Source organism: Salvelinus sp. IW2-2015, unplaced genomic scaffold (assembly GCF_002910315.2).
Source record: "Salvelinus sp. IW2-2015 unplaced genomic scaffold, ASM291031v2 Un_scaffold4643, whole genome shotgun sequence".
In the NCBI taxonomy this organism is placed as follows: domain Eukaryota; kingdom Metazoa; phylum Chordata; class Actinopteri; order Salmoniformes; family Salmonidae; genus Salvelinus; species Salvelinus sp. IW2-2015.
The window spans coordinates 5,339-29,012 of NW_019945912.1; the positions used below are offsets into that span (position 1 = coordinate 5,339).

Here is a 23,674-nt window from a genome sequence, read left to right on the forward strand (position 1 = left end):
CATTCTCACATCAGTTCTCTGACTGACAGGCAGACAGAAAGAAAGACAGTCAGACAGAAAGAAAGACCGACAGATAGACAGACGGACAGACGGACAGACAGACAGACAGACAGACAAAACAGATAGAAAGGCACACAGACAAAACAGATAGACAGACAGGAAGACAGACAGATGGAAAGGCATACAGACAGACTGACAGTCTCTGTCTACTGAAGGGAACAGGAGTGTATGATTCTCACTACACAGCAGTAATGACCTGTTTGTTGGGTGTCACCATCTCTGATAACAACAAAACCTTCCCAGAACATAGTGCAGAGGTTTCTAGTCCAGCTCCCTGAGATAACGTTATGGAATCATGTTCCTTGAATGTTAGCAGTGTGCTATGATGATCTAAAACAACTTGCATTCCGATAATGTTGCATGATTGTTCCTGGAATATTATGTTTCTTCAGAAATCTCAAAACATAGAACAAAATTGTTCTGGTTATTCCTGTAACCTACCTGAAATGGTATGAGAACAAATCTCACCATAGCTTACTATATCATTAGAAACCTGAGGTCTTTTACCAGGAGCTGATTGGACGAGCTGCTGTGAGCTCTATCTGTCCTTACCGTNCCGGTTATATCTCTATGTTTATCGTTGGTCTGTGAGTTATTAACTGTAAGTGTTTGTCTATATTACTGTTATGTGTAATGTGCTATATCTATGATGTGTAGTCTGGCTGCCTTCTACGTATCTATCGTAATGCTTGCTCTGTCTATATCGTATGTTATGTGTTCCTGTCTTTTTCCTGTTAATGTGTCTGTATCTCTGTCTGGTGTCCTGTTATCTCTGTAATGTGTCGATTCAGTATCTATTGTAATGTTCGTTGTGTACTCTGTCTCTCTGTTGTTGTCTGTTGTATCTATGTTATTATGTGTCTTATCTAATGTAGTATTGCCTATTTAATTGTAATGTCTGTCGTGTATCTCTTGTACTTGTCTGTATTATGTATTGATGTCTGTATCTCTGTAATGTGTCGTGTATCTAAGGGTGGTTGATGCTTGTTTGTATCTAGTGTAGCGAGGGTGTGGGACCCGTTTTATGTAATGTTGGCTTTTTCTATGATGTGTCTGCTTTCTTATGGTATGTGTCTAGTATTCAGTGTAATGTGGCTTGTCTATGTAATGTTTTGTCTGCTATCTCGTGTATGTGTCTTGCTATATGCGTGTAATGTGTCTGTATCTATGTATTGTCCTATATCTATGCTTAATGTGTCTATCTCGTGTAATTGTGCTTTTCTGTAATGTGTCTGTTCTCGTGTAACTGTTGTTGTGGTTGTATCAATGTATGTGTCTGTTCTATGTAGTTGTGTCTGTTCTTTGTATGTTGTCCTGTATACTATGTATGGTTCTGTATCTCTGTATAGTGATGTCTGCGATTATTTGTAATGTGTTTGTTAATCGTATGTTTAATGTGTCTGTTCTCCCCTTTAATTTGTCTGTATCTTCCGTTGTATGTGTTCGTTATCTAATGTGATGCTGTCTGGTATCTAGTGTATGGTTGTTCTGTATCTATGTATGTGTCTGTATCTATGTGTGTCTGTATTATGTATGTGTCTGGTATCCTATATGTAGTGTCTGTATCTCGTGTATGTGTCTGTTATTATTGTATGTGTCTGTTATATCGTGTAGTGTCTGTATCTACTGTATGTGTCTGTATTCTGTATGTGTTGTTTCTGTCATGTTGTCTGGTATCTCTGTATGTGTCTGTCTCCTCCTGTATGTGTTCTGTACTTCAGTATGTGTATGCTAGTCTATGTATGTGTGTTTCTATTAATGTATATATGTATGCAGTGTGATGTGTTGTTTCTCTGAATGTGTCTTTCTCTGTAATGTGTCTGTATCTTGTCTTGTGTCTGGTAGTATCTGTAATGTGTCGTGTTCTCGTGTGATGTGTGGTATCTATGTAATGTGGTCTTGTATCTCTGTGATGTGTCGGTATTCTGATAATGTGTTGCTGTATCTCTGTAATGTGTCGGTATCTCTGTAATGTGTCTGTATCTCTGTAATGTGTCGGTATCTCTGTAATGTGTCTGTATCTCTGTAATGTGTCTGTATCTCTGTAATGTTTTTTTTGGAGGTGACAAATAAAATCAATCAATCAATCCAAACTGTGCAGCGGCCATTTGATGAACGGAAAGAGAACAAATCACCAACAAGTTGAATGACATTTAGAGATTGTCAAGCCAAGCCTTAATACTGGGTAGGCATACAAGGTGGAGAGGGATGTATTCTCTGTTTGTCCAGATTGACATTGTCTATTTATTGTGGTGTTGAAAACGCAAACCGTGATATTGAAGCGCCCGAAGTAGGTATGCGTTGTTTATTGGTTGTGTTGTACATTGGCCCAGAAACCTGTCGGTTGAATTTTTTTGGCATATATTTTATACAATTATAAATACAGGTACGTCATCAAAATGTTGAAAATCAGATTTCCCCCTAGCTGATCATTGTCTGCAGCCGGCTCTGATCGTAGTGTAGGTGTAATGTAACAGGCAGGGAGAGTGAGCTCGTCCGCCGTGGTGCTCGGCAAACACTCAATACTCTGGCCTGTAACCCTGCGTGGCATCGACTGTGCCACAAATGTTTGCTGAAGTGACAAAGTCCATATCTATGTTTATAAACACAGGATCGCTACAGTTGTTGTTATCTGTGATCGTAAACATTATTCTGGAGTTAATTCTATGAGGGGGAGGGCAACAACAAAACAATTGTAGAAGGAAGGGTCTTCCCCCCCCCCTACACATGTTACACATGACACAGCATAGTATTCTATTTCTTTATATTTATGACAAAAATCTCATGGATTATTGGAACAATCCTAATTTAATTGGCTTACAGTGACTTCTCCCCCAGCCCGACCTCTCCATGTTGTTTGACTCTGAAGTCAAAGAGCCGTTGGGGTCTCCTCCATCTCCTCCGACCTAATTGGGAATGATTAAACATAATTATTGCCCAGATCTGTCCGATATCCCCGGAGTCCCGGAGGCTTACAAACAAACACAAACAGTTGTGGAGACAGTCTACAAGTTCCAGAGACAGCAGAGTCGCCGCCTACCTCTGACGCGATCATGGACAGATTCATCAAAGCAACCCCGTTGGAAATGTGTTTTCCCACGAGGAAAGCTGCGCCTGTGAACAAGGGTATCACTGAGTAGTAAGTGAGCAGTGCACCGTAGTTTAGGCCTCGCTGTTTTTGCATGTTTTGTTAATTAAAAGTGTATAATTGTACTTGTAGACATGTTCTACTTTTTCTTTCTTGTGTGGGCCTAAAATGATTCTCCAATTTGACCTTCTTTGACCTCCATTCAGATTGAGATAGACTAGGAAAGAACAACTTTATTTTACATCAGTTGTGGCAAGTCTGATAAGACAAAGAAGCGAATGTATGGCAGTAACATTCACACATGACAAATGCTATAATGAACATAAGTCTATCTAACCTACGGGCAAACAATAATTGACACACTCTACAGGCCTAAGTACAATCAGGCCTTCATTCAGACCATTAAGGTTTGCATGGTACAGACAGTGTATATGTCTGTACCATGTCACTGTTTGGAGCCTATAAGACTACAGATATAGGATCTTAATTTGAGCACGTTTGGTACAGCCGGAAAATAATCCTGCAGCAACAGGAAATGTGAATTATTATAAGGTTTATAATTAATGGACATTCTTGGAGGGGTTGATACATTTTTCGTGAGGGAAAATGAAGTCTGAAATCTCAATCTTTTTTTAAACCACAAATACACTCCAAGTTTTCTCATGCAAATTAAGATCCTACATCTGTAATAGCTATAGGAGGGGTGCTGTCATTATGGCTGTCAAGCATGCAAAGGACCATAAACACATCTGACCCTATTGTGCTTTGGGCAGGACTAGGCTTGGAAATCATGTAGGTTACTAAGACTCTTTTTCATTATGAGTAATGCTATGTGCACAAATCACATTCAAAGGCTCGTTCTTTACTATTAGAAAAAGCGGAGAGCCCGGTATGTCTATAGAAAGAGATCATTATGAACGTGATGGGGGAGGGAGGGAGGGAGGGGAGATCAACAGCAGCAGATAGAGGAGGGTTGTGTATACACAAGAAGCAATTTAAACAGGAGATGTTGGCTCGATAAGGAAATGAAGGAAAAGGGTGCAACTCAAATAAACTGAGACTGATACATTTCAGCCCTTCGAAGAGACCACTCACAGAGTCAGAGAGAGAGAGAGAGAGAGAGAGAGAGAGAGAGAGAGAGAGAGAGAGAGAGAGAGAGAGAGAGAGAGAGAGAGAGAGAGAGAGAGAGAGAGAGAGAGAGAGAGAGAAGTTTCTGTGAAACCAGGTCGGGTCATTGCATGAAAACAGTTGGACACAACAGAACCATTCCTTGGACATCAACATCAGAATTGAACCCTGAATTCATAGAGGAATCTGGACCCATCTGATTCTGAACCGATCCAATTGGTGCACATTATATCCGTTCAAGAGACAATTTTGCTCTACATTCCTAAGTAGAAGCAGAAGAGCATTCTTTTTTGGAAGCAAATGACACCTAAAGCAAGTTCTGGATTGTGGGAATAATATTGGGAAAGGTGGTTTGTGGATCATGGAGCAGTCATGTGGTTTTGACCTGCATTCAGTGCTGACAGAGTGACAAGAGAGGAGATAACAGGATTAGTATGGAGATATTGTTATAGAGGGAAATCTGAGTGTTGTGATTGAATCTCTTCTCTCAAAGACCTGCAGGATGAATGGGTGAGAAGAAAAGAGAGGATAGGAGGTGTTCATTTACTGCTTTTTCCTGCGTATTCAGAAAAGGAAGAACACTTTCATATATGTTTTGATGCAGGGTGGCATGCAGGGTGTGATGCAGGGTGGCATTCATTAGGCATGTTTTTTCAACTGCTGTTTTTTTTCCAAAAAGTGTGTCTAAAACAAAAAAGCAATACCACAAAACCAAGGCAATCCTGAAAGGACCAATGACACAATCCTGTCAAATCAAGGACATGCCCTTAACTTCAGGCCTTGACAAATCCTGGGTTTCCTTCCTAAAGTCTGCACCTCGTCTCTGCCTCAACACCTTGGACTTCTCCGACCTGTGGGATGAGGAGGACCTGGGATTGGACAGCGCCGAGGAAGACGGAGGCACCTTGACCAACCAAACCTCAGCATGTCTCCAAACACCACCTCCTCCTCCTCCCATGCCGCCCTCAGCTCCTCCCCCTCCCCGGTCTACAGGATATGCCTCTTCCATGGAGAAACCCTCAGGTTGTCGTACCTTAAAGCTCCACTGGAGGGAGCTCCACAGCCTGCCCCCCCTGCCCAGGGTTAGCCGCTTTGGGCCCCAGACCATCTGGGCTGGGCTGGAGCCTGTGCACCTGGACACCAACCGGCTGGAGTACCTGTTTGAGACCAAGGGAAATGGCTCCATCTGCAGCGTGCTGACGGGAAGGCAGGTAAGAGTTGAAATCAGAGCTCTCTTGAGTGCTCTGCAATCCAATTTCTTGGTGCTCTGGCTAATTACGTAAGGCTAATTTTGTAAGGTATTCTGGATAATGTTGGTGTACTTTGAGAGGAACAAAGTCTACAGCACTAACACAGTGGAATCAACTGGGACTGGTGCAAACAACTACAAACCCTTCAGCTCACAAGGACAGGGTTGGTGATCACTGTGTATGACTGGACTCTACCATCTCCCTCTCTCCCTCTTTCTCCCCCCACCCCTCTCTTCCAGAAGCTGCCGTCTGTCTCAGTTCTAGGGGTGAAACGGAGTAACATCATCACAATTGCCCTCAGTAGCCTCCCTCCTCCCCACCTGCTGCCTCCTGCCATTTACACCATGGACTGTAGTGTTCTGGACAGAGAGGACGTACAGGTTGAGTCTCCACTACAGACGACTATCATGACTCACTGTATATTTTGACTGCATATATAGTGACCTTTCACTGATAACTCATAAACCACTGCAAAGCCAACATTGAAAATACAACAACATTGAAAATACAAACCACTGCATCTTATACTAGTAGGAGGACTAACTTATACTCCACTTACTGCCAACTCATCTCTACCACAGTACATCAGCCTGTACCTTACTACAGGCATACCTTCTCCACTGACTTTCACACCCATCTAAATCCCTTCTCTCTCTCTCTCTCTCTCTCTCTCTCTCTCTCTCTCTCTCTCTCTCTCTCCATCCAGCGTCTCCAGTCCCTGGTCCCCAGTGAAGAGGAGCTGTCTCTGATCAGGAAGGCCCAGGCCGAGTCCCCCCACTCGCCTCTGGCCCCAGCTGAGCTCTGTCTCCTAACCCTGGGGGAGATCAGTTACCTGAGCCCCAGGCTTCAGCTCTGGGCTTTCGCTCTGGACTATGACACCCTGGAAAGAGTAGGTGGTGTCTGAGTGTCATAAAATGGAAGGCATAATGAGTGATTAGAGGAGGTGGAGGATGGATGGAGAATGGATAAGGGGCTGTCACCTTGTGGCATTATGGTTTATTGCGGAGGAGTTGTAGAGGTTTAAAACTTGTGTTTTGATGCAGGGTGGCATGCAGGGTGTGATGCAGGGTGGCATTCATTAGGCAACAACCTGAAGAAAACGGATTGAAACACAGAGGGACAACTTGAACTTCCGATAAGCGTCCAATAAGAAATACTTGTTTTTTTCCCCAATTGAAAAAATATATATGTTTGTGTACTAATGAATACAACTCTGTTGTCTTAATACTTGCATGCACTGAAGTTATTTGACAGTTTTGACACTTATTGTGAATATGTTGCTTAACTATTGCTGTATGTTATTTATATAACCAGGAAATTGCAGAGCCTCTCTTCCACCTGAAGCTTGCCATGGAACAGCTGGCAGCCAATCAGACCTTTAGATGCATCTTGGCCACTGTGCTAGCCATTGGTAACTTCCTCAATGGATGCAAGGTGAACAACATACCACCATCAACTCCTTTGTATTAGTCTAGTTCCTCTTTTTCACTGTTGTTGTTGGAGTAATCTATTGCACTTCCCAAACTCGGTGTCTTTTCTTTTTTTTACACTACACAGCTGATTCAAATGATCAAAACTTGATGATGATTTGATTATTTGAATCAGCTGTGTAGTGCTATGGCAAAAACCAAAACGTGCACCCCTTGAGGTCCCCAGGGCCGAGTTTGGGAAACCCTGGTCTAAATCCTAGCAATCTAACTTTCTTTCTCGCCTCTCTCTCTCTCCCCCTTCCTCTCGTTGTCGTATCTACTGCTGCTCTGCCCTTGCTTCTCGGCCTGCGCTAAAATCTGTCCTCGGTCCGCTGACCTCGTTTTCCTCTAATCCTCGTCCACTCCCGCGCGATGGTTGATCTGCCTGGCGGTCTCTCGAGTTCTCGCTCTCGTGGGCGTGACGGACTCAGCGTACTCTCTCTCTCTCTCGCTCTTGCTCTCTCTCTGTGCGTCGCTCTTCGCTCTGCTGTGGGGTCTCGCTCGTGCGCTTCGTCGCTATGCCCGGTTCCGCGGTGCCCTCTCTCGCTCTCTCTCTCTCTCTCCCGTGCGTCTCGTCGCTCATTCTCCCTCGCCCTGTTCCTCCCTCCTCGTCTTCTCTCTCTCCCGCTCCCTCTTCTCGCTCCTCTCTCTCATCTCCCTCCCTCCCTCTCTCTCTCTCCTCTCTCCCTCCCTCTCTCTCTCTCTCCCTCTCTCTCCCCCTCTCTCTCCCTCTCTCTCTCCCTCCCTCCCTCCTTCTCCCTCTCTCTCTCTCCCTCCCTCCCTCCCTCTCTCTCTTCTCTCCCCTCTCTCCCCTCTCTCTCCCTCTCTTTAGGCCGGTGGTTTTGAGTTTGAGTTACCTGGGGAGCTGTCTCAGTCAGAGATACACACTCCCGTCAGCTGCTGTTACCATATGTGTGTTCTGCTCCTGCAGCTCTACCCACAGTCCTCAGACCTCTACTCTGTGATATCACCTCTGTCACCCGCACCAGCAAGGGTGTGTGTGTGTGTTGTTGTGTGTTGTGTGGTGGTGTGTGTTTGGGTGTGTGAGTGTGGTGTGGTGTTGTAGTTGTGTGTGCTGTCAGTGCGATGGAGCGTGGGCGTGCTGTGCTGTGCGGGGGGCGTCGGTGCGTTGGGCGTGCGGGCGGTGCGTGCGTGCGTGTGTGCGTGTGTGTGTGAGAGAGAGAGGGAGTAGTGTATATCTACGTGTATGTTAGCGTGAATGTGTGTGTGCGTGTGCGTGACCACTCTGCTCTCCACCCTCCCCTGTCTCTCTCCCAGTGTGACTACACCCAGATCCAGTCCAGCCTCTCACAGCTGGAGGCCCTTTGCAAATCCTCATGGGACCAGCTGCGTCTGCTAGAACGGGAGGATGAGAAGAAGAGAGGAGGACGGGACAGAGGAGGGGAGCGGGAGGGCACCCTGCGACAGAGGTTACCTACGTTGCTGAAGGAATGTGAGGACAGGCTGAAGGTACTGAGAGCTGTCCATCGGAGGGTTATCAACAGGTGATGTCTGAATATTGTAACTTGTGTAAGAGTGTAACTTTACTTACATGACCTAATACAATACTTTACATTAAGGTACGCTTAAAATTATGTTTAAAGGGCTTATAAGTAGTTTATAAAGTTGATTTGATTAGTTTAGAGATTCATACATCTGGAATAAACAGCTATGACACTAAAATTGGGTGATTGTTGTTGTTTCTCCCTCTATTTTTCTCTCTCTCTCTCTCTCTCCCTCCCTCTCTATCTCTCTCTCTATATATATATCTCTCTCTCCCTCTCTCTCTTCTTCTCTCTCTCACACACTCTCTTCCTGTCTCTATCGCCCTCTCTCTCTCTCTTTTCTCTTTCTCTCTACTCTCTCTCTCTCGCTCTATCTATCTGCAGGTTTCACTCATTCCTTTTGTTTCTGGGTTACTCTCGTACGATGGTGAGAGAGACGAATGCGGAGGACTTCTGTAAGACCGTCAGCGACTTCTCCCTGGAATATAGAGCCACCCGTCTCTCCATCCTGCAACAAAGGGAGAGAGAGAGGGAGCGAGAGAAAGGAGGAGAGAGTCCCAGCTCACCTGCACCTAACCACAAGCACCACTACCATCCCCACCACCACCACCAGACACCTTCTCAGGTAGAGACTGAGGGGAGAGCGAGAGAGAGGGAGAGAAGTGACAGTGTCACTAAAACCAGGAGTGTATTCAATAGGAACCAAATAGAAGCAAACAGCCAAAACAGGGAGGGACTATCCTGAACTTGATCCGCGATAGGCAAAACAAAGCCACTGGCCGCCCCAGGCACATTTGTTAATGTTTTTGTTTCAAAATTAGCATCCAGCAAAGTGGTAGAAAAAAACATCCTAGTACATACTCTGCTGTTCTATTGCACATGCAGTGACGTCCGAGGGGAAAAAACAGGTTCGTTGTCTGAAGTAACGTCTTGGGTGTTTTTGTTACTAACTCAGTGGCCTTGTGGTTAGAGTGTCTGCCCTGAGATTGCAAGGTTGTGAGTTCAATCGCAGGCTGAGTTAGACCAAAGAATGGGAGCTGATGCATCTCTGCTTGGCGCTCAGCATTATTAAGGAGTTGGATTGGAAATAATGCCTTGTGATAGACTACAGTCTTGTCCAAAGGGTGTACAGAAACAGGCTCATGAGTTAAGGCTTGTGCAAAGCTACTTAGACATAGTAATATTGCAAATGGATGTGGTGAATTCCTGCTTTAAGTGGATGTTACATCTATTATAAGTAGCTGAATAATATGTGTGTTATGAATTTTTCATTTTCATAATTGTGTGTTGTTAATTTGTCAGGAGAGCTTGGAGCAGTGCAAACTAGAGGAAGTATTGAAGACCCCAGAATCTGACTTTCAGTTAGATTCTACCCTTCCACGCCACCGCAGTAAGAAGACTGATATCAGAGGTACACACACACACACACGCACTACCACTTGCAAGCACGCATGCGCGCGCGCACACACACACACACAGACACAAACTCACCGTACCTATTTCTTGGTGTTTCAGGTCGACTCTCCCGGAAGCTAAAGTGGTGACATATGAAGTGAAGTGTGTCGTCTGTCCTGCGTTTCTGTCTACATCTGTTTGTAGAATCATGCATTGTTATTACTACACATTTGACTATAGTCACTGTAAATGCATACTGTTTAGCATACCATAGTCCCTGCATGGTGTATGCTGCAATGCTATAAAATATTATGTCATGCACTTCAACAAGCACATAGGCCTACTTATTCTCATACACAAACACAATCTTATCCACAGTCAGACTAACTCAGCAGCATTGAAAATAAATATATGTGTAAATATATGTGTAGACATGAAAAATATTTTTGACAAATGTTTCATATTTCTATACATGTATGTGAAACATAAAGACCTTGCCAAACATGGATTTCCTTTTTACACATGTTTTTTTCTGTGTGTTAGTGACATCAATAATGTCACTATGTTTTTGTTGTCAGAAAATGCATGTAAGACATTCAACATACATTTTTCAACCAACATATACTATACTTTAAAAAAAAATGAAATTCACTGAAGAGGATGGTCCTCCCCTTCCTCCTCTGAGGAACCTCCACTGATCCACACTACACAAAAATATAAACGCAACATTGGTATTGGTCCCGTGTTTCATGAACTGAAATAAAAGATCTCACAAATGTTCCATACGCACAAAAAGCTTATTTCTCTCCAATTTTGTGCACAGATTTGTTTACATTCCTGTTAGTGAGCATTTCTCCTTTGCCAAGATAATCCATCCACCTGACAGGTGTGGTATATCAACAACCTTATTAAACTGCATGATCATTACACAAGTGCACCTTGCGCTGGGGACAATAAAAGGCCACTCTAAAATGTGCACTTTTGTCACACAACACAATGCCACAGATGTCTCAAGTCTTGAGGGAGCGTGCAATTGGCATGCTGACTGCAGGAATGTCCACCAGAGCTATTGCCAGAGAATTGAATGTTCATTTATCTACCATAAGCCCCCTCCAACGTCATTTTTGAGAAGTTGGCAGTACGTCCCACCGACCTCACAACCGCATACCACGTGTAACCACACCAGCCCAGGATCCACATTCGCCTTCTTCACCAGTGGGATCGTCTGAGACCAGCCAACCGGACAGCTGATGAAACTGAGTATTTATTTTTGTAAAAAAGCACTTTTGTTGGGAAAAACTCATTCTGATTGGCTGGGCCTGGCTCCCCAGCGGGTGGGCCTGGCTCTCCAGTGGGTGGGCCTATGCCTTCCCAGCCCTACCCATGGCTGTGCTTCTGCTCTGCTGTGAAATCCATGGATTAGGGCCTAATTCATTAATTTCAATTGACTGATTTCTTTATATGAGCTGTAATTCAGTAAAATAGTTAAACTGTTGTATGTTGCGTTTATATTTTTGTTCAGTATATATGTGTTATTTTGTAGTGGAGGCTATTGTTGCACTTCTATGCATGTGTGCATTGTTTCAGTCAGATGGTAGTCTACTGTTCAAAGATGGAATGTGAAGGCGCCTCTTAGGCGGGGCTTAGTGATATATCAACCAATTCCCGAAGAGATTTAAGTCACGTTCTCCTGAGTAGATCCAATAAGATACCAGTATTCCGGATAAGGAGTGAACATACTGCTATGCGTAGCCACAGCGCCATTTCGTGTTAACTGGTTCAAGGTACAGTACAATCAGCCTACTGAATTGGAAACGGATCATATAAGACACCAACCAACACAACGTCGAAATTGCACTCATTTTTCAATAATTGAGCTCCTGGTGAGTATTTTGAATCGAGAACATTTTTCAGAATTTTTCTTTTTTCTTTTTTTTTTTTACTTTGAGCTGATCTCTTTCGGACTTTTTATTTTTTGTTTTTAATGGATTTTTCTGACTGCATTCTCTGAATTTGTGTTGGCTTTTAAAGGCGTGCATTTTGTTGCAGCGACGGGTGGAAAACAGGCTGCGCGTGACTAGTATTGGTTAGCTCTCTACACAGCGGTAATTTTTTTTGCTTTACTTTTCGAATTAGGACTTTTGAACCTTCATTTTTCCAAGTTTACCATAAGAGCATTTTGTGTGTTTTATGGTAATATTTTTATGTGAAGAAAGATCGAAGGTTGTTTCCAATCTGACTGGACAAATGATTAGGCCTAGTAGTATGTGGTCAACATCATGGTCGTCTTTTCCCCTCCCAGGAATGACGTTTTTAAAAGGGTTTTTATACTGTTCAACCTTTTCATTTTAAGACCCTGTAACATGAATTTCGGTTGTTGAAGTTGACTGCTCAGAAATATTTCCAACGTTTTCTTTTTGGCTTTCTTATTTTTGAGGTTCGCAACAGTGCTCGCTGCATTAGCCCTATTTCTCGAAACAATGACGTAATTTCTGAGGCATTATCTTTTTTCACTATGAAGAGTGAAAGTGGGCGTTCGTTTGCACTGGAATACACACAATACGGTGTATTGTGTAAGCAAAGACATTTGTTAAATCGAGAAATAGACTACCCTGGCATTGCATTTTGTGATATGAATAATTAAAATATTGTGCAGAATGAGATTTCATGCATCCATAATTTGTGCTTTTATTGAACATTATTCAAATGTGTAGCCTGTTGAAATAGTTGTGGTCAGACTTCTATGTGATCAACGTCCATTAGGCCTACTAGAGCTGATCGGTGAACAAAGCTTCTTATGTAGGAAATCTCCTGTGCTTAAGGCAGTGTTGGTATGCATTGATGATGTGAAGATGCACTGTTACTATGAACATTTCAGGGAGTTGATTTTGCACCAGTGGATACAGTTTTTTATTTGTTGTTGATCACCTCATCTCTGAAGGCCTTACCCAGACCTTTTTATTTACAAGCCCTAACTAGTAGACCTACTTTAGCCCTAACTAGTAGACCTACCGGTTGTGTCCCAATTCCCTCAAATGGCTTCCTTCCCTTCACGACAGACAACTGACTAGTTGGACTGAATAGTTTTTTTTCATCGTTTTAATCAAGTCCTGCTGGTCTGGGCCCACATTCACAAAGCGTCTCTGACTAGTGGTGGTCTAGGATCAGGTCCCCCCCCTCCCATCCAGTCATCGTCATTTAAAACTGATCCTAGATCAGCACAGCTACTCTGAGATGCTTTGTGAATACAGGGCCAGAAGTCTTGAAGGAAAGGAATATGTGTCTAACGTGGTCTTGGCACAGTTTAAGAGATGTGCACCTGACCCCACACCACATTATGTACAGATGGTTACCACTTAGCCTATACATGTATTTGGCCACTAACACAATCACAATGATTTGTTTCTAAATCTTATATCATTAGCATAGTTAGTAGCCTCTGATTATGGGTTCAGTTCAACATTACAGGTGTTCTCTTCTAATTTAAATTTTTTTGTTTCCCTTTTTTAGTTTTTGAGGCATCTTTTTTGAGCAGCGACAAATCGTAAGTTGGTCTCCTGTTTTTTTTCCACCTCCACGTTGACATCGATTTTGAATCTAGTTTAGTTTTTTCTTTCTGCCTTTGTGAAGTAGCCTTTTTTTCTCCTTTTGGAAATCCCTAAAGCAAGTAGTTTTCTGCTGCTTTTGTGTTGTGATAGCCTATCACTACTGTCCATTTTGTTTTTGTAGTTTTGAGTAGCCTAGTAGTTTGCATTTCACATTGAACCCCTACTTTCCCACTTGTTTTTCTTGATTTAAAAAAAGAACAAATTGGTCACCTTCAGAAAGTATTCACAGCTCTTGACTTTTTCCATATTTTGTTGTTACACAACCTGAATTTAAAATGAGATTATTATTTTTTTTTTTATAAATCATTGGCCGACACAATGCCCCATAATGTCATTGGGATTATTTGTAATGGAATTTTTATAAATTTAATCAAATGAAAAGCTGAAATGTATTCAACCCCATTGTTATGGTAAACCTAAATAAGTTCAGGAGTAAAAATGTACTGACTGTGTGCAATAATAGTGTTCTACATTATTTTGGATGATTATCTCCCCTCTGTACCCCACACAAACAATTATCTGTAAGGTCCCTCAGTCAAGCAGTGAATTTCAAACGGATTCAACCACAAAGATTAGGGGTTTTCCAATGCCTCGCAAAGAAAGATAAAAATAAATAAAACAGACATTGAATATCCCTTTGAGAATGGTGAAGTTAATAATTACACTTTGGATGGTGTATCAATACACCCAGTCACTACAAAGATACAGGCGTCCTTCCTAACTCAGTTTCCAAAGAGGAAGGAAACCGCTCAGGGATTTGCTAATGGTGACTTTAAAAGAGTTACATAATTTAATGGCTGTGATAGTAGAATGGATCAACAACATTGTAGTTACTCCACAACACCAACCTAATTGACGGAGTGAAAAGAAGGAATCGTGTACAAATATATTTTTTTAAATGCATCCAGGCAACATCCTAGAGGAAAACCTGGTTTAGTCTGCTTTCAATCAGACACTGGGAAATGAATTAACCTTTCAATAGGACAATAACCTAAAACGCAAGGCCAAATCTGCACTGGCGTTGTTTACCAAGAAGACAGTGGCCAATTTACAGTTTTTAAATAGATTTAAGTCAAAATGAATGGCAAGACCTGAAAATGGTTGGAGCTTAATGAATAATGGTCAAATGTTGCCCAATCTTAGACTTACCCAGAAAGACACAGCTGTAGTCACTGCTAAAGGTGCTTCTACAAAGTTTTGACTCCGGGTTGACAATACTTATGTAAATGAGATATCAATTAAGAAAACATGTCTAAAAACATGTTATCACTTTGTCATTATGTTGTGTGTAGATGGATGAGAATATTTGATTTTGAATTCAGGCTGTAACACAACATGTGTAATAAATTTAAGTCATTTATCAGACGCTCTTATCCAGAGCGACTTACAAATTGGTGCATTCACCTTATGATATCCAGTGGAACAACCAGTTTACAATAGTGCATCTAACTCTTTTAAGGGGGGGGGGGTTAGAAGGATTACTTTATCCTATCCTAGGTATTCCTTAAAGAGGTGGGGTTTCAGGTGTCTCCGGAAGGTGGTGATTGACTCCGCTGACCTAATAAGTATGAATACTTTCTGAAGGCACTGTAACTGACAAAATCGGTGACGGGTAACCATCGAAGGGGCTGCTGAGAAACTGGATCCCCCAACTTACCAGGAGTTGAGAAATACTGACCTAACTACTTACTTGTTAACTGGAGATGTTGGCATACGTGACAAATGTTGAAGCACAACACACACACACACACCAATGAAAGCCTTGAATATAAACCTAAACTGTTCTGCGCTCTTAAACAATTCCACATGTGGTGTGTCTTTTCACTTCTTGTAAAAAAATATCTAAATGGGAAGTGAAGGGAACTATGAGTCTGACTGCATTATAGTATCACCAATAAGGCTAGGGACCTCACGATACGATATCACCATACAGGTGCCAATAAGTTATGTATGGGGATTTTTTCTTCTCACGATTCGGTTTGCGATTTAAATGCTGGGATTTTATGGAAAAATAGCGTAGTTTTGGTACAGCCAACTAGCACAAATTATATTGCAATATTGTCAAAAATAATGTTCTGATATGTAACAGTTGATTTCCCCCCCCCCCCCCACCCCAATATCACAACCAACAACGTGTAGTACCACCTTTCAGTTTGGAATCAACCAGACTAGGGCCATGTCCCAATTATCTCTTCCTCTTGAAAGGAAATGACTCAAATAATAAATGTTGTGGAACTCTCACTGGCCTATGCCTTTGCCAATACAATGCTTTATATATTTGTGGGGAACAACGGCACACTTCAGGAGAAAGGAGAGATTATTGGGACTCTAGGATTATGTCCCTCTCCAGCCCATAATAGTCACAGCTGTGCGTGTTATATCACCTCTTATTAGGGTCACATGACCTGCCTGCGTTCTCCCCTCATCGACGCTGGTAGATACTAACCCAGCCTTGTCAACTGGCCAGACGTGACAACACATCCTAGCCAAAATCACTAACTGAAAAGTGCATTAAGCTTTTGGATAGACACCCAGACCCAACACTGCAGTCTAATCTGAAATGTGTGTGTCCACCGTACAGAGAACGCTGTGGAGCCTTCTATTTTTATCATTATGAAAGTGGACACAAGCCACGAGGGGCTCTGCTTTGGGATTTACAAAGACAGACATTTGAGAATGTCCTCCCCACACCACTAATAACATATCCCTTGGCTATGTCCCAAATGACACCCTATATGTTCCCTGTAAAGTGCACTACGTTTGACCGTAGCCCTATGGGCCCTGGTTAGAAGACGTGCACTATATAGGGTATAGGGTGCTAATTGGGACTGTTTCGATTTACCACAAAAATGCCTAATGATGAAAGCCAGTGACTTAAATCACTTCCTATTAATGTAGTTCACAGCCATTTATGAGAAGTCCTGCGTCAAGAGTACATGTGGTAGCTAATATACTATTGGATGTATCCCAAATAGCAGTCTATTCTCAAGTTCACTACTTTTGACTGGAGCCATCTGAGCCCCTATGGTGTGTTATGTATGGTATAGGGTGGCATGGGATGCAGTCATTCTATTATTTAGCGTCTCTGATGTTATCATGCCAGCCGTGGATCATATTGTTTGTGTATCTAATGACTGCAGTATGCTCAGGTACTTTGTCATGCTAAGTCTTGTTTGTTATGATAATACTATTTGTCCAACAGGTTTTTGGGGGTGCTACTTCTTCCTTTACCGCCACAACTTTTGTTTTTTATGCGTGTGGTATATTTTTTCCCCTCAAGTACCTCATGAGGGCAGCACTGATCCAAAAACAAGAAATACTGAACTTCTGGAGACTTTTCTCATTCTAGAGACATCGCCCCCTCCCTGTAAATGCAATACATCTCCCACAATGCATTGCTGAGCTCCGGCTCGGATGACCAATAATGACACTCTTCTCTCCAACAGAAACAGGTAGGCAGGCAGGCAGACCACGACCGTCCAGGGTACAGGCAATATGGAGTGAGTTCTGGCTATTTCAACCCTGCCTATATGTTCTATAGATATAGGAACAGAAGGCTTTAAACCCTGAAGTCTGTGCAAAATGGCTGTTGACAAATGTGTATGTGACAATGACAACCCCCACCTTCCTGTGAACAAAATAATTACATTAGATTATAGGCACATGAAAGTCCACCTATACAATCACCATATACTGTGAGCCATCACCCAAAATGACCTACATACACAATGAAGGGGATGCTTGTTTTAAACAACTGTGTGTGTCTGTGTATATACACACACACACACACTGAAATCAGGTCCAGTTTATGTTGAAAAGCATCCCCAAACAGGCACACGGTCACAGACACGCATATCCACACACTCAGCTTATATATATCTCTCTCTCTCCCCTCTGTTTCCCCGCTCTTCTCCTTTCATCCCCTTCTCATAAACAACGGTGTCCCACCACCAGTAGCTTGATGGCTGGCAACGTTACCAACAAGACGGACCCTCGCTCCCTCAACTCCCGGGTCTTCATCGGGAACCTCAACACTCTCCTGGTCACCAAGGCAGACGTGGAGGCCATCTTCAGGTCAGGAGCATGGACAGTACTATGCAGGGTTGCACAATTCCAGTAACTTTCTCTAAAATTCCCCTTTTTTATATATATTACTGAACAAAAATATAAATGCAACATGAAACATTTTCAGAGATTTTACTGGGTTACAGTTCATATAAGGAAATCAGTCAATATAAATAAATTCATTAGGCCCTAATCTATGGATTTTAGATGACTGTGCAGCCATAGGCCCACCCACTTGGCAGCCAGGCCCAGGCAATCAGAATGATTTTTTTTTTCCCCACAAAGAGCTTTTATTACAGACAGAAATTCTCTAAAATGACGTTAGAGGCAGCTTATGGTAGAGAAGTTAACATTCAATTCTTTGGCAACGGCTCTGGTAGACATTCCTGCAGTCGGCATGCCAATTGCACGCTACGTCAACGGCATAGTGTTGTGACAACTGCACATTTTAGTGGCCTTTTATTGTCCCCAGCACAAGGTGCACCTGCGTAATGATCATGCTGTTTAATCATCTTCTTGATATGTCACACCTGTCAGGTGGATGGATTATCTTGGCAAGGTAGAAATGCTCACTAGCAGGGATGTAAACAAATTTGTGCAAAACATTTTGAGAGAAATAAGCTTTTGTGCGTATGGAAAATGTATGGTATATTTTATTCCAGCTCACATGAGACCAACACTTGTTGTTGCGTTTTATATTTTTGTTCAGTGTATATAATTTTTTATTCTGGTTGGAACATTTTCCAGAATCAGGAGGGAATAAGCAGGAAATCCGCAATCGTCTAATCACGATTACTGGAAAACTTTGAAAGTAACCGGAATTTCGCAAGCCTAGTACTATGGCTAATCTCTGCTCCCACCTCTCCAGCCCCTGTGTACATGTTTCTATGGAGGGGTTGGGATGAAGCAGAAGACAAGCTTCCATTCGTTGTACATTGGGCAATAACGAAACCTTCTTTATCTTCAGCAAGTACGGCAAGATAGTGGGCTGCTCCGTGCACAAGGGGTTCGCCTTTGTCCAGTACGCCAACGAGAGGAATGCCCGGGCCGCCGTAGGGGGCGAGGATGGGAGGATGATCGTAGGACAGGTGCTGGGTAAGAACCTGGGCCGCGTTTTCTGCTCCTTCCCGTTACCTCCAATAGGTTTCCCCTCTTCTGAAGGCATAGTATATGTAGATGTGGTCATTTGGATATGACGCCCCGTCTTGATTAAACTTTCTAATTTTCCTTCTTTCTATGCTCTTTGTCCCCCCCCCCCCCTCTCTCTCAGACATTAACCTTGCTTGTGAACCGAAGCATCAGAGATTGAAGACTGTGAAGCGCTCTGCGGGAGATATGTACAGGTGTGAATTTAAATTAGATCTTTACCAAGTGCTCCAGTCAATCCTCTTTGTATAAAAATAAATACATGTAAATGTTGAACTATGCAATCTACTGTTCCAACTGTGCTGTCTCACTCTCTCTCTTTTGTTTCTCACTCTCTCTCTTTTTGCTTTCTTCCTCAGTTCTTCATTTGATTTGGAATATGACTTCCAGAGAGATTACTATGACCGGTGAGTCTTCCTTTCTCGGTTGCCACTCCCTGTACTGACAAAGGAATAAAGAATGATTTTTTTTGCTGTTTGTTTTGCTGTTGTAGGATGTACCCGTACCAGTCCCGCGTGCCCCCTCCGCCTCCTCCCCCCCTGTCCCGTGCGGTGATCCCCTCCAAGCGGCCCCGGGTCAGTTTGAGTGGAGGCGGTGGAGGAAGAGGAGGTGGAGGAGCAGGGGGCAGCCGACGCACCAAGACCAACTTCTCATCCTCCAGGAGCAGCCAGAGCAGGGTCTCCACCTCACGCAACAGTCAGTACCACACACACACACACATGGAATTACAGATGCTTTTGACACTTCCCACAGTGACGATATACACTGAGTATACCAGACATCACGAACACCCTCCTAATATTGAGTTGCACCCCCCATCCCCCCCCTTTGCACTCAGAACAGCATCAACTTGTCAGGGCATGGACTTTACGTTGAACGTTGAAAAGCGTTCTACAGGGATGCTGGCCCGTGTTTATTCCAATGCTTCCCACAGTTGTCAAGTTGGCTGAATGTCCTTTGGTGGGTGGACCATTCTTGATACACACGGGGAAACTATTGAGCATGAAAAACCCAGCAGCGTTGCAGTTTGACACAAACCGTTGCGCCTGGCACATGCTATCATACCCTGTTTAAAGGCACCCAAATCTTTTGTCTTGCTCATATTCACCCTCTGAATGGCACACATACACAATCCATGTCTCAAGGTTTAAAGATCCTTCTTCAACCTGTCTCCTCCCCTTCATCTACACTGATTGAAGTGGATTTAACAAGTGACATCAATAAGGGATCATAGCTTTCACCTGGTCAGTCTATGGCATGGAAAGAGCAGGTGTTCCTAATGTAGTTTATACTCTTGAGTATATGATAATATTTGCCATTTTAGCAGATGCTTTAATCCAAAGCGACTTACTCATGCTTGCATGTGTATTTACATATAGGTGGTCCTGTGAATCAAACCCACAATGCTGGGATATTTACGTATGGGTGGTCCCGTGAATCAAACCCACAATGCTGGGATATTTACGTATGGGTGGTCCCGTGAATCAAACCCACAATGCTGGGATATTTACGTATGGGTGGTACCGTGAATCAAACCCACAATGCTGGGATTGCAAGCTCCACTACACACAATATAACCACACACTTACTAACTCTGAATTGACTCTGGTCATTTACCCTGTAGACACATGAATCCATGTTCATTATATGGAAGTGAAATCCATACCTACTGTTAATGTATGCCTCTGACTCTTTCTATCCCCTCTCTCTAACCCAGTGAAGGCAGACGACCTGCAGACCATCAAGAGAGAGCTGACCCAAATCAAACACAAGGTGGACTACCTGCTGGAGAGTCTGGAACGCATGGAGAAGGACCACACCAAGAAGTTAGGTAGGACGGGACAGACACTAGTGAGGAAGTACACTTTGTTGCCCACTGCATTTTCAAACATTAGGTATGAAACAACACATTTTTGTTTATCAATAAACCTCTCCCTCCCATCCCCCTCACTCTCCAGACATGAAGAGTAGTGGGAAGCCGGAACTCGGGGAGGTGTCTCCTCTCCACTGCGGAGGAAAGAAGGAGGAGAGCTTGAAGAGGGAGAGGGAGAGCCAGCTGCTCAATGACTCAGAAGAGGAGGAGGGAGACCTACTGGAGGAGGAGGAGGAGGTGAGCGTGGGATTAGAGAGCGGAGCAAACTGAGGGGGAGGAGATTTAGGAGAGGCGAGATCAGTACTTGAGGGGACACTTGAGAGGGAAAGGAGCGGAATAGAAAAGAGTTTGAGGTGTAGTGGGTGCATCCCAAATGGCATCCTTATTTCCTATATAGTGCGCTAATTATGACTAGGTCCTGGTAGAAAGTAGTGCACTATATAGGGAATAGGGTGACATTTTGGGAATCTATCTAAAATCAGGTTATTGAATGTTCTCTGCAGGTGAAGAGTCGAGGAAGGGAAGATGACGATGAAGAGGAGGAAGGTGAGGATGATGGAGATAGCGCCAACGGAGACGACTCTTAAACACCGCAAGATTGTCTGTTCGCACGCACACACATACATACAGGCACACACACACACACACACTCCCTGACATACACAAAAGGAAATGTGTATAATTACATAGCAACACACATGCAGTACATGGACAGCTGTTCCTACTGAACTCAGTATTCATATGGACATTTACACTATATACTGTACCATTCTGAACGTGTGCTCACCTACACTTTCAGTAACACTCTACCAGTAATGTCAAGCAAATATCTGTCTTCTTCTCTTTGGATTTCTCTCCGATGTATTAGTTTGTAGCCTCATACGGCCATCCTGAACTCTTCATTTACATTATTTGTGAATTGAGATGAAATGAGAGAGCGTGCGCAGCAGTCAGGATGGTGGACCAGGCTAATTATTTGGCCCCCGATCAAAGATTTTCTTTATGTATATCGTATGTATCTTGAAAAATAGTTTTATTCTAGTTGTACTAGTCCGGATACAGTGGATCTCAAACCTCTCCTCAGAGACCCCCAGTCGTTCCATGTTTTTGATCTATTCCACAGCTAGCACACCTGATTCAACTAATCATCAAGCTCTTGACTAGGACAATCAGGCGAGTTAGTTCAGGGCTCCACAACATTGTGAAACATCTGGGGGTCCCGAGAGGTTTTAAAACCACTGGACTGGAGGATCTTGGCACCTGCTGTGTCCACCAGCAGGTGGCACTGTGCAATGACATTTTTACACACCTAGGCTACCGTGAAATGTGGTGCTGGAGTTGGACGATTTTACAATTTACATATTATAAAAATGGAAAACAATGAAACAGACATGTATAGGAAGACTTCATGCCAGGATTGTCTAATGTATGCTATTTTCTTTGCCCTGAATGGTTTTGCTTGTTTCTTTTTTAGCTTACTTATTTGTGTCAGGAAATAGAGTTTGACTTAGTATAACCTTGAGTTCTGTAATGGACGTTATCCATGTTGGTGTGTTTGTCTCGGTTGCCGTGTGATTTCAGTTGACCATTACTTGGACTGTGCTTGTGAATTAAAAACTTCCAAGTGGGAATGCTCCAGGCCAGAATGTCTTTGAGCTGTTTGTAATCAAGATGTGTGTATGGTGCATGTTTCTGCTAATTATAGGTTAACAGATTAAAACTACTCAGGCAAATATGGCATTAACATAAGACATGGTAACTCAAAATACATGGTAAACTAGTGGTTAACTGCTTGTGTTCCCCTTCCAGGAGAATGTGTCTTGTCAGGTCCTTAATGCCCGAAATAAGCCAGAACTGCTTGCCTCAGCACTGCTCAGAATAAGCCAACCTGGTCTCAGCGGTAGAAGTAACATAGCAAATTGAAATTCTCTAAACTGATATTAGTATAATATTTTGTTACGTTTGGTGTGGCATGTAATAATTTGTGAATGTCCATCCATGTTGCATGATATGTTACAAATATTTTCTTAGCTAATTTTGACTAGGTGGCCAAAGCTAGTGTTAAGTGGCTAACATTAGCAAGGCTAGGGGTTATTGGAAGGGTTCGCTAACATGCTAAAAAGTATTAAGTAGTTGCTAATTATCTCAAATGCTACCCTGACTAGCCACCATCCTTTTGTTTTTGCCTTATGTAACCATACCAAACGCAACATTTCATACTAATTTGAGTGTCCCGTATTTTCATTTACTATGTTACGTCTAGTCTGAGACCAGCCTGAATAAGCAGAGCTCTCTTCCAGAGGAATTCCTCAGCTATGCTGACCTTTCTGAGAATGGCACAGACATCTGAGCAGAAGTGAAGGGTTAAAACACGCAGTATCTGACACATAGTACTTATACAGGTAAAAACTTGAGTAAATGAGGGATATAAATTATATTGAAAGCAGATGCTTCCACACAGGTGTGGTTCCTGAGGTAATTAACATCCCATCATGCTTAGGGTCATAAATAAAAATGCCCAGTTGCCCATTATTCTGACTAGAAGAAAAGATCTTAGTGGCTTTGAAAGATGGGTATCAAAGGGGCATAGGGAGGACTGTGTGTGTGTGTCTCAGCTCTCAACCGACGTGAACACTTCCCGGAGATTCTGGAGCGGTGCCCGAGTCTGTTTTCCACCATCAACAATAGACCAAATTATGGAATTTCTCATGGAATTTCTCATGGAAGGATGGTGTCGCATCCAATAGTTTGACATTTTTAGAATATATGCCTAGGTGCATTTAAGCTGATCTGATGGCCCAACACACTAAGACACTTTGTTGGTGTTTCCTTTATTTTGGCAGTTATCTGTATATTGGATTATAATAATTAAAGATAAGTTCAAATCCTTGGCGATAACATCGTTACCAGTCTCAATTGCTACCGCATATAGGTTCGGGGATAGAGCCAGCTGGTAAACCAGATTACCTTGGAGATTCTGGAGATGGTTACTGGCCACCCCTCAAAGCCTGGCTTCTTCCTAGGTTCTGGCCTTTCTAGGGAGTTTTTCGTAGCCACTGTGCTTCTACACCTGCATTGCTTGCTGTT

General features: G+C 43.0%; 2 protein-coding genes across 10 annotated transcripts; both read left to right on the forward strand.

Moving 5' to 3' along the window:
• The first annotated feature begins 4,249 nt into the window (after positions 1 to 4,249).
• On the forward strand, positions 4,250 to 10,403 carry LOC112077513 (FH1/FH2 domain-containing protein 1). Of its 4 annotated transcripts, none has more exons than XM_070441724.1 (9): positions 4,250 to 5,487; positions 5,769 to 5,906; positions 6,233 to 6,415; positions 6,841 to 6,960; positions 7,828 to 7,986; positions 8,272 to 8,500; positions 8,885 to 9,125; positions 9,803 to 9,911; positions 10,016 to 10,403. In XM_070441724.1, exons 1-6 carry the CDS (start codon positions 5,011 to 5,013, stop codon positions 8,353 to 8,355), a joined length of 1,161 nt encoding a protein of 386 aa, XP_070297825.1. In that variant the 5' UTR covers positions 4,250 to 5,010; the 3' UTR covers positions 8,356 to 8,500; positions 8,885 to 9,125; positions 9,803 to 9,911; positions 10,016 to 10,403. The 4 variants fall into 4 exon arrangements, with proteins under 4 accessions (XP_070297825.1, XP_070297826.1, XP_070297823.1 ...); XM_070441722.1 differs by having other exon boundaries at positions 4,252 to 5,487; positions 5,766 to 5,906; XM_070441723.1 differs by having other exon boundaries at positions 4,252 to 5,487; positions 5,766 to 5,906; positions 8,272 to 8,465.
• Positions 10,404 to 11,266: 863 nt separating this feature from the next.
• LOC112077514 (heterogeneous nuclear ribonucleoprotein C) lies at positions 11,267 to 22,233 on the forward strand. 6 transcript variants are annotated; one of them, XM_024144014.2, is made up of 12 exons: positions 11,267 to 11,778; positions 11,927 to 12,000; positions 13,406 to 13,439; positions 16,950 to 17,003; positions 17,458 to 17,577; positions 18,536 to 18,663; positions 18,839 to 18,911; positions 19,074 to 19,121; positions 19,208 to 19,410; positions 20,432 to 20,545; positions 20,673 to 20,824; positions 21,091 to 22,233. In XM_024144014.2, exons 4-12 carry the CDS (start codon positions 16,999 to 17,001, stop codon positions 21,172 to 21,174), a joined length of 927 nt encoding a protein of 308 aa, XP_023999782.1. In that variant the 5' UTR covers positions 11,267 to 11,778; positions 11,927 to 12,000; positions 13,406 to 13,439; positions 16,950 to 16,998; the 3' UTR covers positions 21,175 to 22,233. The 6 variants fall into 6 exon arrangements, with proteins under 6 accessions (XP_023999782.1, XP_023999783.1, XP_023999784.1 ...); XM_024144015.2 differs by having other exon boundaries at positions 11,945 to 12,000; XM_024144016.2 differs by lacking the exon at positions 13,406 to 13,439.
• Positions 22,234 to 23,674: the final 1,441 nt, after the last annotated feature.

Excerpts from the sequence above, each read along its gene's own strand:
- LOC112077513 (XM_070441722.1), top strand. The coding sequence starts at position 5,011 with ATGACACAATCCTGTCAAATCAAGGACATGCCCTTAACTTCAGGCCTT. Across the intron at positions 5,488-5,765 it reads GCGTGCTGACGGGAAGGCAG|AAGCTGCCGTCTGTCTCAGT; the intron begins GTAAGAGTTGAA and ends CCTCTCTTCCAG. Across the intron at positions 7,987-8,271 it reads CTCTGTCACCCGCACCAGCA|AGTGTGACTACACCCAGATC; the intron begins AGGGTGTGTGTG and ends TGTCTCTCTCCC.
- LOC112077514 (XM_024144014.2), top strand. Across the intron at positions 18,912-19,073 it reads TCTGCGGGAGATATGTACAG|TTCTTCATTTGATTTGGAAT; the intron begins GTGTGAATTTAA and ends TTTCTTCCTCAG. Across the intron at positions 19,122-19,207 it reads CAGAGAGATTACTATGACCG|GATGTACCCGTACCAGTCCC; the intron begins GTGAGTCTTCCT and ends TTGCTGTTGTAG.